This window comes from Aquarana catesbeiana, linkage group LG10 (assembly GCF_042186555.1).
Source record: "Aquarana catesbeiana isolate 2022-GZ linkage group LG10, ASM4218655v1, whole genome shotgun sequence".
Classification (NCBI taxonomy): domain Eukaryota; kingdom Metazoa; phylum Chordata; class Amphibia; order Anura; family Ranidae; genus Aquarana; species Aquarana catesbeiana.
Genome location: NC_133333.1, coordinates 210,679,704 through 210,699,608, shown reverse-complemented (window position 1 = coordinate 210,699,608; position 19,905 = coordinate 210,679,704). Strand labels below are relative to the sequence as shown.

Here is a 19,905-nt window from a genome sequence, read left to right as displayed (position 1 = left end):
CTGCAGCTCCTCCAGAGTTACCATGGGCCTCTTGGCTGCTTCTCTGATTAATGCTCTCCTTGCCCAGCCTGTCAGTTTAGGTGGACGGCCATGTCTTGGTAGGTTTGCAGTTGTGCCATACTCTTTCCATTTTTGGATGATGGATTGAACAGTGCTCCGTGAGATATTCAAAGCTTGGGATAATTTTTTATAACCTAACCCCGCTTTAAGCTTTTCCACAACTTTATCCCGGACCTGTCTGGTGTGTTCCTTTGGCCTTCATGATGCTGTTTGTTCACTAAGGTTCTCTAACAAACCTCTGAGGGCTTCACAGAACAGCTGTATTTATACTGAGATTAAATTACACACAGGTGGACTCTATTTACTAATTAGATGACTTCTGAAGGCAATTGGTTCCACTAGATTTTAGGCCTGATTCACACCTATGCAGGTTGCAGTTTGCATATTTTAGGTCCAGTTTGCATTTTTTAATAAACGTTTTTGATCCATTGAAATCTATGGAACCAAAAAGCAGGAAAAAAGTCCCTGGCTCGTTCTATAAAATGCACAGATGTGAACTACATCCATAGGAAATCATGTTAAATGGACTGTAGTGTGTTTCTGTAAAACTGAAAATGCAATGAAAAAATGCATAGGTGTGAACCAGGCCTTAGTACGGTGTATCAGAGTAAAGGAGACGGAATACAAATACGGGTCACACTTTTCAGATATTTATTTGCAAAATGTGAAAACCATTTATCATTTTCCTTCCACTTCACAATTATGTGCCACTTTGTGATTGTCTATTACATAGAATGCCGATAAAAATACATTTACGTTTTTGGTTGTAACATGACAAAATGTGGAAAATGTCAAGGGGTATGAATACTTTTTCAAGGCACTGTAGATACAATGAGCACTACTTAAATTATATAGCGGTTGATGTTCAGAGATATAGTCGCTTTAAAAAGTATTCACACCCCTGATGGTTTTGCTTGTGATTTTTCTGCTGTACTATTATAATGTATTGTGCTGCCACCTAGTGATCAAGTGAGATATATATTCCTAAGAATCCCTGTTATTGAAATAGCTATTATTCTCTGTTCAATGCTACTTCCTCTTATTCTGTCTGTATCGTCCTTTCATCCTGCATTCATTCAGTACACATCAGGTTGCTCATCGTTGGTTGCCTTATTACTTGGCTGACACTATTACATTACAGATGCATAAAATGCTAATGCTGTAAGTTTGCTGCTCTTCCCGGTATATATGTAGTAATGTGCAAAATTTTGCCTCATGCAGGAAGAAGCTCCTTGTACATCGTCCTGTCTATGGGAGGGATATTTTTACTGGTTACCTTGGTAACAGTCTGCGCCTGTTGGAAGCCATCCAGGAAGTACGGTGACAGATATCAGTATTTTGACTCTCCTTCTGTTCCTCATCTGTGTCCCTCTAAGTCATGTCTTCTATATTGTGCTAACAGAAAGAAGCTTATAGGATTCATGCGTCAATAAGAACGAGCTAATTAAAATTAAATGTAAACCCTGGATGACATTTAGTTTGCTACAGCTTCACTGTTTTTTCATTCTTTAGTAGATCTCAGTGCTGCTGATCTCCTGCAGCCTCTTTAAGGCTCCTTCCCATAGACGTGCACTCCAGCAATGATGATCACAGTGAACCATACCTGTGTAAAATGTGTTGAAACAGCCACTTGAAGTCCCCATTTGAAGTGTGTGTGATACCATAGAAGAACAGTTGGGAGACAGGGACAGAGTCGCCCTATAACAGGAAGTACCTGAACAAGAACCTTCATGGCAGGGTCAGCTGGGATTATTCTAAAGAAAGCTGCAGATTTTTAAAGATTGAAAACAGCTTTTGAAATGAACATGTTAAAGCTTATATGAGATTTTGGTGTTTGGGTTTACACCTACCTTAAATACCTCCCTTCAGTCCATATACCAAATATTAATCACTTCCCGTCCAGCACGTACCCATACGTCACTGGACTTTCTGTGGTTATACCGGGATGATGCCTGCAGCTGCAGGCATCATCCCTGTACCGTTTTTTTTAGAGCCGGCTGCGGCCTCTCTTGTAATAGCAATCAGAGCGGCTCACTAGCTGCTCGATTGCTATTACAAGAACCGGGAGGGGACGTCCCCCGTCGCCTTCTGCAGCTCTGTTGGGCTCTCCCGTCCCACCGGGAGTTCTGAGTGACCAGCCAGCATCGGCCTTGATCCACTCTTCCTAATAGTATTCCGGAAGCAATGACATGACCATCCAGAACCATTGGGCTGTCACATGCCTATTGCTGTCACAAGGATGTTTACATATCTTGTGACAGCAATAAAAGCGATTTAAAAAAAAATAAAAATTAAAGCAATAGTGTAAAAAGAAACAAACATTTTAAGTGCCCCCCGTGCTTGTGTGCACAGGCGAACCTGTGCTTTGGTCCCACGTGCATGCAAACAGCAATCGTCCCACATATGTGAGGTATCACGCGAACATCAGATCATGGGCGGTAATTCTAGCACCAGACGTCCTCTGTAAATCTAAAGTGGTAACCTGTAATGGCTTTTAAAGCTTCACCTATGGATAGTAAAACTTACGTCATTGTCGCCGTTGCACAGGCGTGCGCAATTTTAAAGCGTGACATGTTTTGGTATCCATTTACTCAACGCAACTTCATCTTTTATATCTTACAAAAAGATTGGGTTATGTATTGTGTTTTTTTTCAGTAAAATTTTAAAAAAGTGTATTTTTTCCCAAAAAATTGCGTTTGAAAAACTGCTGCGCATATACCGCCTAACATAAAAAAAAAATCGCAAAACCCACCAAGTTATTCTCTAAGGCCTCTACTTTAGAAAAAAATAAAATATATATATATATATATATATATATATATATATATATATAGATAGATAGATAGATAGATAGATAGATAGATAGATATATATATATATATATATATATATATATATATATATATATATATATATATATATATATATATATATATATATATATATATATATAGATATATAGATATATATCTATATATATATATATAATGTTTGGGGGTTTTAAGTAATTTTCCAGCAAAAAATAATGATTGTTACATGTGAACAAAAAGTGCCAGAAAAGGCCCAGACTGGAAGTAGTTAAATGAATAGCTATAAAATGTAATAATATATCTTTATGTACATGTAAATACTTGTTTTCATCTTTTGCAAAACATTTCAGTCATTCCCACACACAGTTTTAAATTTCAAATCAGGCTAGGAGTGGTTGCCTGGAAGAACCCTAGACTGAGAGAATATACAGGATCAGCTGCCTTTGTTGACATCTCCTTTGGATAATGCCTTCTACCTGCGGATCCAGCAGATGTAATACTTTATAAGTCACTGAACTGGAACAAGATGCAGATCCAGACATTCTAACTTTTTTCTGACTTTCTAGTGCCCCCCAACAATGCCCTTGTCTGCTTTTCTCCCCAAATGGATGGTGCCATTTATGTTCAGACATCATCCAGATTCACCATCTACAGTGCCTTGAAAAAGTATTCATACCCCTTGAAATTGTCCACATTTTGTCATGTTACAACCAAAAACATAAATGTATTTTAATGGGATTTTATGTGATAGACCAACACAAAGTGGCACATAATTGTGAAGTGGAAGGAAAATGAAAATGGTTTTCAAACTTTTTTACAAATAAATATCTGAAAAGTGTGACTTGCATTTGTATTCAGCTCCCTTTACTCTGATACCTCTAACTAAAATCTAGTGGAACCAATTACCTTCAGAAGTCACCTAATTAGTAAATAGAGTCCAACTGTGTGTAATTTAATCTCAATATAAATACAGATGTTCTGTGAAGCCCTCAGAGGTTTGTTAGAGAACTTTAGTAAACAACTAGCATCATGAAGGCCAAGGAACACACCAAAGAGGTTGGGAATAAGGGTGTGGAAATGTTTGCAGGGGTTATAAAAAAAAAAGTCCCAAGCTTTCAACATCTCACGCAGCACTGTTCAATCCACCATCCGAAAATGGAAAGAGTATGACACAACTGCAAACCTACCAAGACATGGCCGTTCACCTAAACTGACAGGCTGGTTAAGGAGAGCATTCATCAGAGAAGCAGCCAAGAGGCCCATGGTAACTCTGGAGGAGCTGCAGAGATCCACAGCTCAGGTGGGAGAATCTGTCCACAGGACAACTATTAGTTGTGCACTCCACAAATCTGGCCTTTATGGAAGAGTGGCAAGAAGAAAACAATTGTTGAAAGAAAGCCGTAAGAAGTCCCATTTTCAGTTTACGAGAAGCCATGTGGGAGACACAGCAAACATGTGGAAGAAGGTGCTCCAGTCAGATGAGACCAGAATTGAACTTTTTGTCCTAAAAGCAAAACGCTATGTGTGGCGGAAAACTAACACTGCACATCACCCTGAACACACCATGTATTTCTTCAGTAAGGACAAGGAAACCATTCAGAGTTGATGGGAAGATGGATGGAGCCAAATACAGGGCAATCTTAAGGCCGTACACACAATACGAAAATCAGATTGGAAAAATTTGCACAACGTGCTGTCTGTAGATTTTCGGATTGTTAGTATGGTGCTTTCGACAGCCAATTTCGCTTTTTTGTCAGACAAAAGCTGGATGTGTAGACTATAAAATTTTTGATGGATGTGAATTCAATGTCCAATTTTCGTTTCTTTAGTATGGTTTTCGTACAAAAAAAAGGTAAGAGGAATACTACGCATGCTCAGAAACAAAAAGAATATATACAAAACTATTCAACACGTTACATCACTTCTGATGTTGTATTCTGTTGTACGCAAATTTTAGCATTGTGAGTAACCTCTTCACTTTCGACATGAGACTAGCATGCCACAAAAAACGGACATTCGAAAATCTAAGCGTGTGTACGAGGCTTTAGAAGAAAACCTGTTAGAGTCTGCAAAAGACTTGAGACTGGGGCGGAGGTTCACCTTCCAGCAGGACAACGACCCTAAACATACAGCCAGAGCTACAATGGATTGGTTTAGATCAAAGCATATTCATGTGTTAGAATGGTCCAGTCAAAGTCCAGACCTAAATCGAATAGAGAATCTGTGGCAACACTTGAAAATTGATGTTCACAGACACTCTCCATCCAATCTGACAGAGCTTGAGCTATTTTGCAAAGAAGAATGGGCAAAAATGTCACTCTCTGTGCAAAGCTGGTAGAGACATTCCCAAAAAGAGTTGCAGCTGTAATTGCAGGGAAAGGTGGTTCTACAAAGTATTGACTCAGGGGGGCTGAATACAAATGCACGCCACATTTTTAACATTTATTTGTAAAAAAAATTAGAAAACCATTTATCACATTTCTTCCACTTCATAATTATGTGCCACGTCGTGTTGGTCTATCACATAAAATCCCAATAAAATACATTTATGTTTTTGGTGGTAACATGACAAAATGTGGAAAATTTCAAGGGATATGAATACTTTTTCAAGGCACTGTACTTCATGGATTGTCATGCTGGCTCAGAAATGACACAGTGATGTATCTCCTGGTATCTGTGCAGTTCTTGCACAGATACCTGACACAGATCAGCCCCTGCTGGAGCCTCTCACTTTGAGACTTGCTATAAAGTTACAATATTGCAGTCTAATCAGAATAAGAGAGGAGACTGAGAAATGCTTTCTCCTGCCTGCAGCAGACTGATAACATCATCTCAGCCTGGGCAAAGTCAATGCCTGAAACTCGGGGATTGGTATTTAATGGTAAAGGTGGAGCTGTGAAAAAAATAAAATAAAACTGTTGCTGCATGTTGTCAGGAATTTATTCATGCAGACTTGTAAACTTACTGACAGGTCCTCTTTTACATAGACAGTATTAAAACCACAGACAGACTGGCAGCTTTTTTAGAAGGAGGTCAGCAATGACAGCCTCTTTTTATTTCTCTCGGTATTTGTCTCCTTTAAAGCTCAAATCCAGCCATTGAAAAATCGGATAAAATGTGGCTCAGTAAGTTATTTATTTACTGTCTATGTTCCCATGGGTGGCAGATTTGCCTTGCTTCCTGTCCTTGTGACACCCCATGTTTTAGGGTGTGAAAGAGTTTCATTGGGACAGGAAGTGAAGCTCTATTGATTATGTCTGCATTTTCTTATAGAGAGAAACACAAGCTGGAGACACAAGCATCTTGTGAATATGTGGACCATACTGAGGATCCTCTTAAACATGAAGGTGACTAGTACATACATAATAATGTGAAAAAAGAAAACTAAAGCACTGATGTGGATTCTCTATAAAATAGCAAAACACCAAAAAGAAATGTGTGAGCTGCAACCAACCAATTAGTGCTGTGACACCTGTTTTTTATTGATACATACATAATAAGCATGTAACCCAGAATGTGAACATATCACAGCACATGAAGGTTTGGACTTCATGTACATAACACAATGTTTACAGTCGTCTTAAACTTGGTATATACTTTGAGGTTTTTTTTTTCATTCAACCAGTAGGTAAACAAAAGCGATGTGGATGCAAGGATCTCTCCCACTATGTTATTTAATTTTGACAGCAGAGACCCCCCCCCCCCCATCAGAATACATTGATTAGCCATTGGCTGCAACAGCTGATTGAATGCTGGTTTTCCAGCAGTACCATTCAACAGAAGCCGGTCTAATCGGCTTCTATTGAACAGAGAGGGGTACCCATAGACTGACATTTGACCTGTTCCTGCTAAACCGGCTGAATTTTGATATGTGTTGGACCCAGCTTTACTCTAAGGCCCCTATCACACTGGGGCGGTGGGGGGCGTCGGCGGTACAACAGCGCTATTTTTAGCGTTGCTGTACCGTCGCTCTTGCAGCTGTATTCGGCCGCTAGCGGTGCGGTTTTAACCCCCGCTGGCGGCCGAAAAAGGGTTAAAATCACTCGTACAGCGCAGTATTGCCGCGGTATAGCCGTGCTGTCCCATTGATTTCAATGGGCAGGAGCGGTTTAGGAGCGATGAATACACCGCTCCTTCACCGCTCCAAAGAAGCGGTTTGCAGGACTTTTTTCACCGTCCTGCCAGCGCACCGCTTCAGTGTGAAAGCCCTCGGGCTTTCACACTGAACAAACAGCAGAGGCTGTTTAGGGGCGGTTTGCAGGCGGTATTTTTAGCGCAATACCGCCTGCAAACCGCCCCAGTGTGAAAGGGGTCTAAGTTAGGGTTGTAAATCTGATGGCTAAAAGAGGAATAACCTACAACTAATCCATCTGTCTGACTTTTTGAAAATAAAGTTTCTAAAAGGACTTTACCACAGCAGTCACTCAACAAGTGTGATCTAACAAGAGACCTGATGCAAGCAGTGCTTAGAAGGAACTATGCAAATATCAAAATGCCCCCATGGGAGGAGTTGGGGTTTACAAGCAGGCTGTATTTGTATGCAGACTGCACTAGGTAACACCCACATGTGCTCCTGAATAAATGGATTGAAATCCCTGATGAACCAGCCAAATTCCGATCCATGTATGGGCAGGCTGGTTGTACACAAATCAATCTATCAGTCGACTTGTGTACAACAAGTCCGTTGAGATTTTCTGAACAATCAGTTCCACCAGCTATAGCCAGTTGAATGAAAAAAAAAATGCAAAAAATGCATGATGTATGGGCTGCCTAAGTGATCACATTCCTGTCCAAAGACTCTTATCAAGAAAATTTGGAAGGACACATGGATTTCTCTTGTAGCTTGGCAACTGCTGGATAATTCTTAGAAATTATTATTTTCTTGCTAGTCCTTGAAAACAGTCGTCCTTCCAGGAATGGAATGTATTGCAGTTTCTTCATAATGGTTGTAGGAGTTATTATACATCACCAGGTTGTATAGAAAGAGAAAGAATGTTTTAGAATATGTCTCCAGTAAAGAACTTTTTATCAGTCAGATATGATCACAAATAGCAAAAAAAAACCTATTATATACATCATGGATAGGATCTTCCACCCCTTCCATCCCAAAGTCATATTTAAGTCATTGGAGAAGCCTAGTGGACAGAGTCACCATTTAGATTATAATATTTAAAGCAGAACTTAACCTAAAAGTGAAGTTCTGCTTTTCCTCCTCCTTCCCTCCTCTGCCTGTAGTGAACGCTTTGTTTTTTTCAGAGAGTGGGTACCTGGTTTTGACAGATACACACTCCCACTTCCTCCCACTGATATTAGACACTATTCTGCCAACTGACATCAACAATGGGACACCATTTCTCCCACTGATACCAACAATGGAGCGTTTTTCCTCCCCCTAATACCAAATGTGACAGTTTACTCCCACTGATGCCAGAGAATATCCACTCCCTCTGGCCTCAGTCTGGCTCCTCTAAAGTCTAGAGGACAACAATTTGCCCTTTATTTAGAGAGTTTGGAGACAAATCTGGATGAATTTACAGTGCATCCGGAAAGTATTCACAGTGCTTCACTTTTTCCAAATTTTGTTATGTTACAGCCTATTCCAAAATGGATTAAATTCATTATTTTCCTCAAAATTCTACAAACAATACCCCATAATGGCAACGTGAAAAAAGTTTGTGTGAAAACGTTGCAAATTTATTAAAAATAAAAAACGAAAATAATCACATGTACATAAGTATTTACAGCCTTTGATCAATACTTTTTTGAAGCACCTTTAACACCAATTACAAGTCTTTGAGTATGATGCTATAAGCTTGGCACACCTATTTTTGGGCAGTTTCTCCCATTCTTCTTTGCAGGACCTCTCAAACTCCATGAGGTTGTATGGGGAGCCTCGATATACAGCCATTTTCCGATCTCTCCAGAGATGTTCTATCGGGTTCAAGTCTGGGCTCTGGATGGGCCACTCAAGGACATTCACAGGGTTGGCCCATAGCCACTCCTTTGTTACCTTGGCTGTGTGCTTAGGGTCGTTGTTCTGTTGGAAGATGAACCTTCGCCCCAGTCTGAGGTCCAGAGCGCTCTGGAGCAGGTTTTCATTAAGGATGTCTCTGTACATTGCATTCATCTTTCCCTGAATCCTGACTAGTCTCTCCCAGTTCCTGCCGCTGAAAAACATCCCCACAGCATGATGCTGCTACCACCATGCTTCACTGTAGGGATGGTATTGGCCAGGTGATAAGCGGTGCCTGGTTTCCTGTAGACATGACGCTTGCCATTCGGGCCAAAGAGTTCAATGTTTGTTTCATCAGACCAGAGAATTTCGTTTTTCATGGTCTGAGAGTCCTTTAGGTGCCTTTGGTAAACTTCAGGAATGCTGTCATGTGCCTTTTACTGAGGAGTGACTTCCGTCTGGCCACTCTAAACCTACAGGCCTGATCGGTGGAGTGCTGCAGAGATGGTTGTTCTTCTGGAAGGTTTTTCTCTCTCCACAGAGAAATGCTGGAGCTCTGCCATCGGGTTCTTGGTCAACTCGCTGACTAAGGCCCTTCTCCCCTAATCATTTAGTTTGGCCGGACAGCCCGCTCTAGGAAGATTCCTGGTGGATTCAAACTTCTTCCGTTTACGGATGATGGAGGCCACTGTGCTCATTGCGACCTTCAATGTTGCAGAAATTTTTCTGTATCCTTCCCCAGATCTGTACATCGATACAATCCTGTCTCGGAGGTCTACAGACAATTCTTTGGACTTCATGGCCTGGTTTGTGCTCTGACATGCACTGTTGACTGTGGGACCTTATATAGACAGTGTGATGGGAGTTAATTTGGGCGGGGGGCCCATGGGAACCAGAATCCCTTGGAGAGGTTGGGAAACCCTTGTTTCAGCTCCTCATGCACCTCCTATGTCTAAGTCACCTTGTGTCTATTAGGGGCACAGGGTAACTGAGAAAAATGATGGACAGCTGTTTAATGGATAATGAGAAGGTGGTTACCTAAAAATGGAACAGTAATATTTATCCACAATATTTTAGATTTTAAGCTCTAAGGAGCAGGGCCCTCTGATTCCTACTGCATTAAAGTGTATTGTATTTGTACTGTCTACCCTCAAGTTGTAAAGCGCTACGTAAACTGTTGGCGCTATATAAATCCTGTATAATAATAATATCTCCCAGGATAAATATAAAGACTATTCTTGGTTTGTTTGATTCTGAACTCGACATGTTAATTGAAAGAGCTGGTCACAGGCTTCTAGAACTGTGTAGGAACCGAACAGTCTACTCCTGCTATAGTCAGTTGCCTACTAGGCTGAGGAGGGGGGAGATCACTGTTTGTAATGTTATTTATAATTAGGTCTTCTGCTATTGTTTAAAGGTTTGCTGTGTTTATGCTTATGATAATGTGTATTGTCTGCAGTTAGCTTGAATTCTGCAATGTAACATCTGAGTCATCCAGGTGGAATTAAAGACCCTCTGTGATGGGATTAGCCATGGGTCAGCCCTACCTCATTAGCTAAACCTATGTGTGATGTTTGGGGTAAATATTTGGATTATTGTGTATGTGGGGACTGACATACTTTTCAAGTGTATAAAAAGGCTGTACACTTGTCCAATATATCATTCCATGTTCAAGCTGTGTAACTGAGCTTGTTTTGCCTGGTTCTTGGTTACAATATATGGGCTGTAATATCTGATATCTGATGTTCAGACTGGAGGAGGCTGTATGCTGACAGAAGCACTCAAGCGGAGGGCAATGGTGTTCCGTGACAGACAGGTGTGTGCCTTTCAAATCTTGTCCAATCAAATGAATTTACTACAAGTGGACTCCTATCAAGTTGTAGAAACATCTCTAGGATGATCAGTGGAAACAGAATGCACCTGAGCTCAATTTTGAATGTCATGGCAAAGGCTGTGAATACTTTAAACAAAAAATATGGAACCCATCTCTCCTGATTATAGACAACGTGCTGCTAGCCCAATAATGTATCTAACAAAAAGCAAGATACTCCCAATGGCTTATACACAGATTACAAGCAATTAAATATACTTATTTTATAAAAATATTGTTTTTATTTTCAATGAGTAAAATTGCATCAATAAAAGTAGCAATAACAAAAAGGAAAGGGGATGGGAAGGGGAACATGTGGAAAAGGAGGAACAACAAGAAGAGCTCTGGTGTACACAAAAATAAACATATTAGATGTCTATATAACGTTTTACAAAAAGAAATCCACAAATGGTATATCTGTGGATATTACTGTTTAGAGTAATCCCAACGCGTTTCATAATTTTGTGTACGATCTTCAGGGGGATACAGACATCTATAACATATTAATACAGAATATTAGCAATATTGACATCAATAACATCATCATCATTGGGAATAAAGAGCCTGTATATGCAGGAATTCAAAAATAACAAAGGGTCCTACCTTTGATATAAAAAATATTTAAATAGCCAGAGCAAAAAGACAAAACGTCACAACCCATCAGGATATGCTCACGGTGGTCCACCATCCAGAAAGTGGGCAGGGAGTCCAATTCCAGCTACAAGAGGTCATACTTAATTGGACGTGCAAGGGTGGGAGGAGACACAAATGCGCGTATAGTATATATACCCTTCTGACTCTTCTGCACCATCGGCACGGGACAATGATGCGGGAGCCAGGGGCTAAGTCCTGCTTTCTGTGTCAATGGACGCAGCAGCAGGACACGGGCGCGTGCTTGCACAAGTGCCCCGAGTCAGAGTGGCTCTCCAACTGGGCACTCGAGAAGAGGAGGAGCCAGGAGCGCCGCTGAGGGACCCCAGAAGAGGAGGATCAGGGCCACTCTGTGCATAACCAACTGCACAGAGGAGGTAAGTATGACATGTTTGTTTTTTAAAAAAACAAACCTTTTACGTATCCTTTAAAGTTTCATGACATTAGGACAGGAAAGGTGACTCTAAAAACCTTTCTGTAGCCAAAAGTCAACATGTTGGCAGCACTAGGAATGAGATCAAAGTCTTCTTCTTGCTTTGGTTATGTACACCAAATATGGAATATGGATTATGGATGTAGGTGGAGCCTAGTGGGAATAGATCAGTCCTTGGCTTATGTGTTTTCGACACGCCAACAGGGAGATCTTTCTGCCATAATTCTCAGATATGTTTCTGTATCCCTAATGCCGCGTACACACGGTCGGACTTTACGGCAGACTTTGCACACAATCCACCAAAGTCCGTCAAATTCGTACGTGATGACGTACGACCGGACTAAAACAAGGAAGTCCATAGCCAGTAGCCAATAGCTGCCCTAGCGTGGCTTTTTGTCCGTCGAACTAGCATACAGACGAGCTGACTTTTCGACCGGACTCGATTTCTGGAGCCCACACACGATCGAATTGTCTGACGAAATCCAGTCCGCCGGGCAAAGTCTGCCGTAAAGTCCGCTCGTGTGTACGCGGCATAAGAGTTTTATGCGTTCCCGCCCACCTTTGTGTGTCCCAGCTCCTTCTGATACATTCTCTATAATATAATAAGAAATAATGAATCTAGCAGGGATGGGGATGGGTGGAATGCTTCATAATGGGCGCAGCAGGTGTGCAGACTTGGGAACTCAGCACAGCAATGGTGAGAACCCCTCATAATGGGAACAGCAGGTGTACAGACTCAGGAACATAGATCAGGGATGGTGGGAGCCCCACATAATAAGTTCAAATATGTGCACTAGCCAAGGTTCAGTGATGGACTTTCCCCCTTCATTGTATGTTTTGATGAGGGCAGAATGGAATCCTATGCTTACAGTGTTTTGTCTTCTTGCCTGCACAGTTGAAGAAATCCCACGGACCATGGAGCGGGAGTGCAAGAATCCGGTTTCATTGTATATCCTAAAAGACAAGGTCAGATGATTTATGGGAATTTATAATATGTGTATTACTTCAGTGGTATCTACAAGGACAAACTCCAATTGGATGACATTTTGTTTACTGTTTCCTCCTCTGTAGCATCTTAGTGCCACTGATCTCCTACAGCCTCCTTGCAGCCACCTCCTATCTATATGCACTCCAGTAGTGGCTGCTTGGCATTTCTCAGGGCTGATTTCCAGAGGGTGTTAACAGTAGAATATGCCTATAAAATGTGTGTCAACATGGCTAATGACTGTGTGACAGGGTGACAAAGCACAGTTAAGAGACATGGGCAGAGCATTGTCACCCTATAACAGGAAGAACATGAACAAGAACATTCATAGCAGCATCATCAGGGATTATTTTAATAAAAGCTGCTGATTTACATTTATTAAAAGTTACTTTTGAAATTGCGTTCATATGTTAAAGTGTCTATGAAATTTTTGCGGTTGGGTTTACAACTTTAACATATACAGAATACTATGCATTCTTCAGACAAATTTAGATTTGCTTGTTCTTTCAATTGCAGAATTTTTCTGCTTTTAGGTAACCCTTGGGAATCAATTTTACAGATTTAAAGAAAAAGTTCACCTTAAAACTTGTCTCACACTAATGCGTTTGATGCTTTTTGCAGAAATGCAGGGAATTTTTTTTACATTCACTGTATATAGCTGGTCGCTATATGGGAGCGGGTCAGGAAGCCAGCCGCCACATCCTTATCAACGGATGAGTCATCAGCTGTCAGCGTGCTTCCCCTCTGACAGCTGAATGTAAAAAAAAAATTGCCGGCTAAAAAAATGTATGAAAAAAACGGCGTTGTTGGTGGTTGTCGGGGTCTGTGGGAGGGAAGCCCCCAGATCCCGGTCCCCCCCCCATGTGAATGGGTATCAGGTTGATCGTACCCCTACCCATTCACCAAAAAGCAGTGAAATGTAAAAAAAACTAGTTTTTGACAAGTCCTTTAAAAAAAAAAAAAAAATAACTCTGTCTTCTCCCTGAACCGTCTTCTCCCACCACCGTCTCTCCCAGAGCTGTCTTCTCCTGCGCCGCTGTCTTCTTCCTCGCCGCCGGTTACCTGCTAAAAACAAAAAGTCCGCTCTTGTCCTGATGCTGTTTTCCTCCGTTGTGACATCCCCCGCTGTCTGTATCCTCTTATGTAGCCATGGGGCGTGGCCATCTAATGACGTCACCCAGAGAGCCCGCCCCCTTGTGACGTCACACACAAGGGGGCGGGTGGATGGATCGTTTGGGGGCGACCCACGAGGGGAGGTGGTGGGTGGATAATTTGCCACCCCCCTGTCGGTCGGGTCGGGATAGGACGGCACCCACCACCCACCCCGGTCGGGTCACAAGCGGAACCCCCCGGGTCGGTCAGTCAGTAGGTTGGGGCCCCGCACTTACCCCATCTTGTAGCTGCACTCCGGGCGGCATCGGCTTCTATCCGGGCTGTCTCCTCCCTCCTCCTCCTGGCGGGCAATCCATTCGGATCTCCTTCCAGCCAATCGAGTGACAGGTCTTAAGACCCGCTTCCTGATTGGCCAGGAGGAGGATCAGTGTTACAATAGCGAACATTAATTCGCTATTGTCGCACAACTGGGGGAGCTTGGAGCGCAATGCTCTGCTCCCTGAGCCCACCCTTTTTTGAAGCCTATTAGAGCCCCTGGCTCTATCATGTGCTTAAACACCCCCCCCCCCCCGTTGGAATCCATTCGTCTGGGGCCCTGCATGCTGCATGTAGATCAGGGGGCCGGACGGGGGGGGGGGGGGGGGCGCTCGTGCACCCCTATTGGATGGGCCGCCGCTGCCCAGATCAGACCCAATTCCTGCACCTTCAGATCTCAGATCAGACCCAATTCCTGCACCTTCACACCTCAGATAAGCCTCAGACTCTGTACCTTTAGGAATGCAGGGTAGTGCTGTGGGTGTGTTGGAAGGCTTCTTCTACCCAGCACGCCAATGTCCTCAGTTGCAGGTGGGCTTTTAGTCACATCAGGGAGGTGAGTAGGCCAAATACTGTACAGCCAAAGGCAGCGGGTACCAGCACAAACTATATGCCCATCTGGGCACCTGTGCCTAGGGTTGCCACCTGTCCAGTTTTGACCCGGACAGTACGGGTTTAGGAGGCTGTGCCCAGGTTTCCCTCTGCCTCACACCATTTCCTTTTACGAGCCCCAGCACACAAGGGGACCCTGACAGCAGGGGGATCGGAGCAGCGGGCAGGGGGAGCAATTACAGATTAATCAAAACATAAGGGAGAGAGAGGCGACAGGAAGCTGATGGTGCGGAAGTTTTTAATAAAATAAATGCTTAAAAACAATCCACTCACTCTTCATGTCAGAGCTGTATTTGTCAGTCTGTGAAGTCGGCTGCCCCATTCTCCCCTCTGATCCACGCTGCTGTTATCACTGAATCGCTGGAGGAAGCCAATGATACAGAGCCACGGGGAAAATGCAGTGAGCTGTCAGCCTGGGATGCTGTGACCAATCAGAGCGTTCCAGAGGCTTTAACCACGCCTCCATCATCAGAGGCTGACAGTTCACATGAGTTTCCCGCGGCTCTCTGTTTCCTCCAGCGATTCAGTGATAACAGCAGCATGGATCGGAGGGGAGAATGGGACAGCCGACTTCACAGACTGACATATACAGCTCTGACATGAAGAGTGAGTGGATTGTTTTTAAGCATTTATTTTATTAAAACTTCCGCACCACCAGCAGCTGCCTGTCGCCTTGCTCTCCCTTATGTTTTGACTCCTCTGTGTTTGCCACCCCCTCCTCTGTATTTGCACCCCCCTCCTCTGTATTTGCACCCCCCTTCTCTATTTGCCCCCCCTCCTCTGTATTCGCACCCCCCCATTGTAATTGCCCACCCTCCTCTGTATTTGCAACCCCTCCTCTGTAATTGCCCCCCTCCTCTGTATTTGCATCCGTATTTGCACCCCCCTCCTCTGTAATTGCCCCCCCCTCTTCTAATTGCCCCCCCAATCTCTGTAATTGTCCCCTCTCCTCTGTTTTGCCTGCCACTCTGATCCCCCTGCTGTCTGGGCCCCCATGTGTGCTGGGGCCCCATGATACCCCCAAGGGGGTATTAGAGGGAGGAGGATTTGTGCTGGTAGGGGAAGAAGATTTGTAATAGGAGGGAATGGGGATAATGGCACCCCAATCACAAAGCAAAACTTCTTTTGGGTGAGAGGCATCCCACAATTCTGTTTACGTGATTTTGACGCGATTTGTCGGGTGCAAATCGCTGCAAACTCGCACCGCGGTTGGGGTGCCATGAAGTGCGCCACTAAAGTGTTCGGGTTTGGCTTAAAGAAAAGGTGGCAAGCCTACCTGTGCCAGAGGTTGTTAGAACCTCCGCGAAGTTTAGGCATACCTCCCAACATTTTGAGATGGGAATGAGGGACACCTACTAGCAAATGTATGAAGGCATAGGACACGCCCCCTGCCACACCCCCTTAAAGGAAAATTTACCGAAAAAAAATGTTAATTAAATCCACAAGGGCTTTTTTTTACCACTATTCCTTTATATTGGCTTTTGAAATTCACAAATGCAGCAATTTAGAAATTGGATGAAAGGTTTAGCACTGGGAAATACTTTTTGAAAGATAAAAAGTGCATTTTATATAAAACTATATAGATCAGACCAAAATGAGGGACAAATGAGGGGGAAAGAGGGACAGAGGGACATTGCTCCAAATCAGGGACAGTCCCTCAAAATCAGGGTTTGTTGGGTGCTATTGCTGCCTGTGACTTCCTGTCCTCAAGAGAGAAAATATATACCTGTGCTCAAATCCCAATAGCTTGTACATGTATTTAAATTATCAGGTGTTAAAGGGGTGTGACCACATATTAACACTACAAATTCTGGATGGACCCTCTGCACACTGCTACACCCTGCCCAGAAAACTATGCAATGTAAAACATAAAGTACTTAGTTCACATATATTGCAATACATGTTTTTTTTTTCACAAGAGAAGCAATACGTGTTTAAGCTGACCAACTGCATCAAAGTATTCCCTTTTCTGGCCAGTCCTACACTGCCTTGACACTGTAAATGCTACGGTGGACACCATGCCAACATGGGGCATAAAGACCCCAGGTGGGGGAGAGCGACTAGGTTCAGATCTGGTCACTGACCTGCGTTACAACAGAAAAAAGATATACCTGTGCTCAAATCCCAATAGCTTTTACATGTATTTACACATGTCTTCAAGACCTCCATTCCTCCCATTATTGTCAGAATGATTAAAAGTCACATCACCCAATTGATGCAGACACAGCAATATAAACCTGACAAAAATCTCATATCCTTCCCATCTTTATTAAATACTAAAAAGAAGAATTTTTGCTGGAATCAGGCTTAAAATGGTATCTCGCTCTTAGTGGAGTTTGTGATGACAGAAACAGTGACAGCGTCTAAAACAAATCACTCTATGAGAGTTGTAATGGCAAAATGTTATCACTAGAGGGCGCCCCTGTTCTGAGGTTGAAGATCTCAAATGGGCCTGATTTTGATTAACACAGTATATTCTTCTTAGAGCAGAGGGATTCCATCATTCTATCCTATTTGCAAACAAATGAAGATTCTTCAGAAAAGAAGATTATTGCTTATTTCCAGTATATATACTGTGTATAAAACTGTAACTGCCATGGTGTGCTGATTTTTATTGTAAGGTATTTTTACCAATGTACAAGCATAATGCAGTAAGAGGTTCACTTTAAACCTACCGCTTACCAACATGAGTATATCAGCTTATAAGCACCCATATGACAGCGTGCAATGCAACAATATGATCCTGGCCCTACAAGCCACCCTTGATCTCCAGGCAGTGACTAACTAGGCTAAGAGGATGCCATCAATCTGCTGCAGGCAAGAGGAAGCATTTCCTCAGTCTCCTCTCCTCCAGTGATCAGAATGCAAAATTGTAACTCGTAGCAGGTCACAAGGTGAGAGGATGCAGCAGAGTTTGATCTGTGTCAGACATTTGTGAACACAGCCAGTTTACATGATTGTGCGATCTCCAAGTTGGCATCTCAGTCTGGAATGTAGACGGCGACCCTGGAAGTGTTACGCTGACACATCACTGAGCATCTTGCATTTAACGTGAAATAAATATATCTAATGCTGGTTCCACTTTAAGAAAAGGCTGCAGTTGCCTATAAAGACTTCTTCAGATTTTTTGAATATTGTCGCTGACTGTATAATTCTTTGTACTTTATTAGGAATCCACTGAAGCTGAAGAAGATTCCCCAACAGAATCGAGGACGGCTTCTGACACGTCAGGGTCCCCCAGTTACGCCAGCACAGTGCTGTCCAGCAAATCCTCAGCGCCTCCCATCCACTGCTCACACCGCTGTCACCGCTCTCCATCCAGGTCACCTGTAGACAGCCAACAACACGCATCCTCCCCCCGAAACACGGCATGCTCACTGAGAGCAGCGGATGTACACATGATACGGGAGCAGGAGGAAAATACCACCTTACAGAGCAAGGTCTAAATCCTGGAACGTCACATATGGTGGGAACTGTCACCAGATGATTTCCGTGATTTGGAAATCCTCATAATGAAGTTTAGGATTATTGTCTATCACACTCGTATATAATGTACCTTATAATTACAACTTCCTCACTGTAGTGCTACAAAATAAAGTCACTTCTGACAGTGAAATAATCACTGCAAAAAGTACAAAGTCAAAGTTTCCAGAACCATCTTTTAATATCAGTTTGTCTAGAAAGAAGCAGAGGAAATCGAACTCAGAGGTAATGGCAGTATGCCTACATCTACTTGAGCAAAAGATTTGTGATCCATTTGGGTGCCCGGACTCCTGGACAGCCAGCTACAGTAATTTTGTGCACATCTGTCGAAACATAGAAGAAGACCAAGTGGTCCATCAAGTCTGCCCCTTTTTGTTTTTTTTAACCTTCTTGTCTATGTTGTCCCAAGCATGTTAAGATTTACTTACTGTTGACTGACCACTACCTCTGCTGAAAGTCTTTTCCAAACATTAACTTCTTTTTCGGTAAAATAATACTTTCTAAGGTTAGTTTTGAACGCTCCTCCTGCTGATTCGAGGTCATTCTCCACGTTCTTGATTTTAACTTCATATGGAAAATCCTGCCCTCCTGAACCTTCTTTACACCCTTCATATATTTAAAAGTTTCAGTCACGTCCCCCCTTTCTCTTCTTTCCTACTTTTACATATTAATTTTTGGCAGTCTCCCGATATGTTTTGTCCCTCAGACCTTTTAAAATGTTTGTTGCTTGTCTCTGGACTTGTTACATCTTATCAATATCTTTTTGTAAGGTCTCCAGAACTGGACAATTAATTTTAAATAAGGTCTGATTAAAGATCTGTATGAGGATATGAGGACCTCCCTTTCTCCTGCTGGTGATCCCTCTGGTGATAACTAAAGATCTATATAGAGGAATCAGGACCTTCTTCCTCCTGCTAGTGATCCCTCTAGTGATAACTAAAGATCTATATAGAGGAATCAGGACCTCCTTCCTCCTGCTGCTGACCCCTCTAGTGATAACTAAAGATCTCTATAGAGGAATCAGGACCTTCTTTCTCCTGCTAGTGATCCCTCTAGTGATAATTAGAGATCTATATAGAGGAATCAGGACCTCCTTCCCCCTGGCTGGTGACCTCTCCATTGATAACTAAAGATCTATATAGAGGAATCAGGACCTCCTTCCCCTTGGCTGGTGATCCCTCTAATGATAACTAAAGATCTACATAGGAATATCAACATCTCCATTCTCCTGCTGGTGATCTCTCTAATGATAACTGAAAATCTATACAGAAGGATCAGGACCTCCTTACACCAGCTAGTGATCACTCTAGTGATAACTAAAGATCTATATATAGGAATCAGGACCTCCCTTCACTTGCTGGTGAACTCTCTCTTGATAATTATAGATCTATATAGGGGAATACAGGACCTCCTTCCTCCTGCTGCCAATACCGCTAGTGATAACTAAATATTATACAGAGGAATCAGAACTTTCTTCTTCCTGCTGAGGATCCCTCTAGTGATCAATACAGATCTATATCAAATCAGGATCTCCTTCTCCTTGCTGATAATCACTCTAGTAATAACTAAAAAAGCGATATAAAGGAGTTGGGACCTCCTACCTCCTGCTGGTGATCCCTC

At 42.6% G+C, this 19,905-nt stretch overlaps 1 protein-coding gene across 1 annotated transcript in view; it reads left to right on the top strand.

The window, feature by feature from the left end:
- The window catches only part of HEPACAM (hepatic and glial cell adhesion molecule), a 47,120-nt gene extending 28,007 nt beyond the window's left edge, over window positions 1–19,113 (top strand). The window contains exons 4-7 of the mRNA XM_073603241.1: window positions 1,282–1,375; window positions 6,144–6,217; window positions 12,673–12,743; window positions 17,973–19,113. Of these exons, the coding sequence (XP_073459342.1) occupies window positions 1,282–1,375; window positions 6,144–6,217; window positions 12,673–12,743; window positions 17,973–18,248 (515 nt within the window). The 3' untranslated portion in view covers window positions 18,249–19,113. The remainder of the gene's footprint in view (window positions 1–1,281; window positions 1,376–6,143; window positions 6,218–12,672; window positions 12,744–17,972) is intronic.
- The last annotated feature ends 792 nt before the right edge of the window (window positions 19,114–19,905 follow it).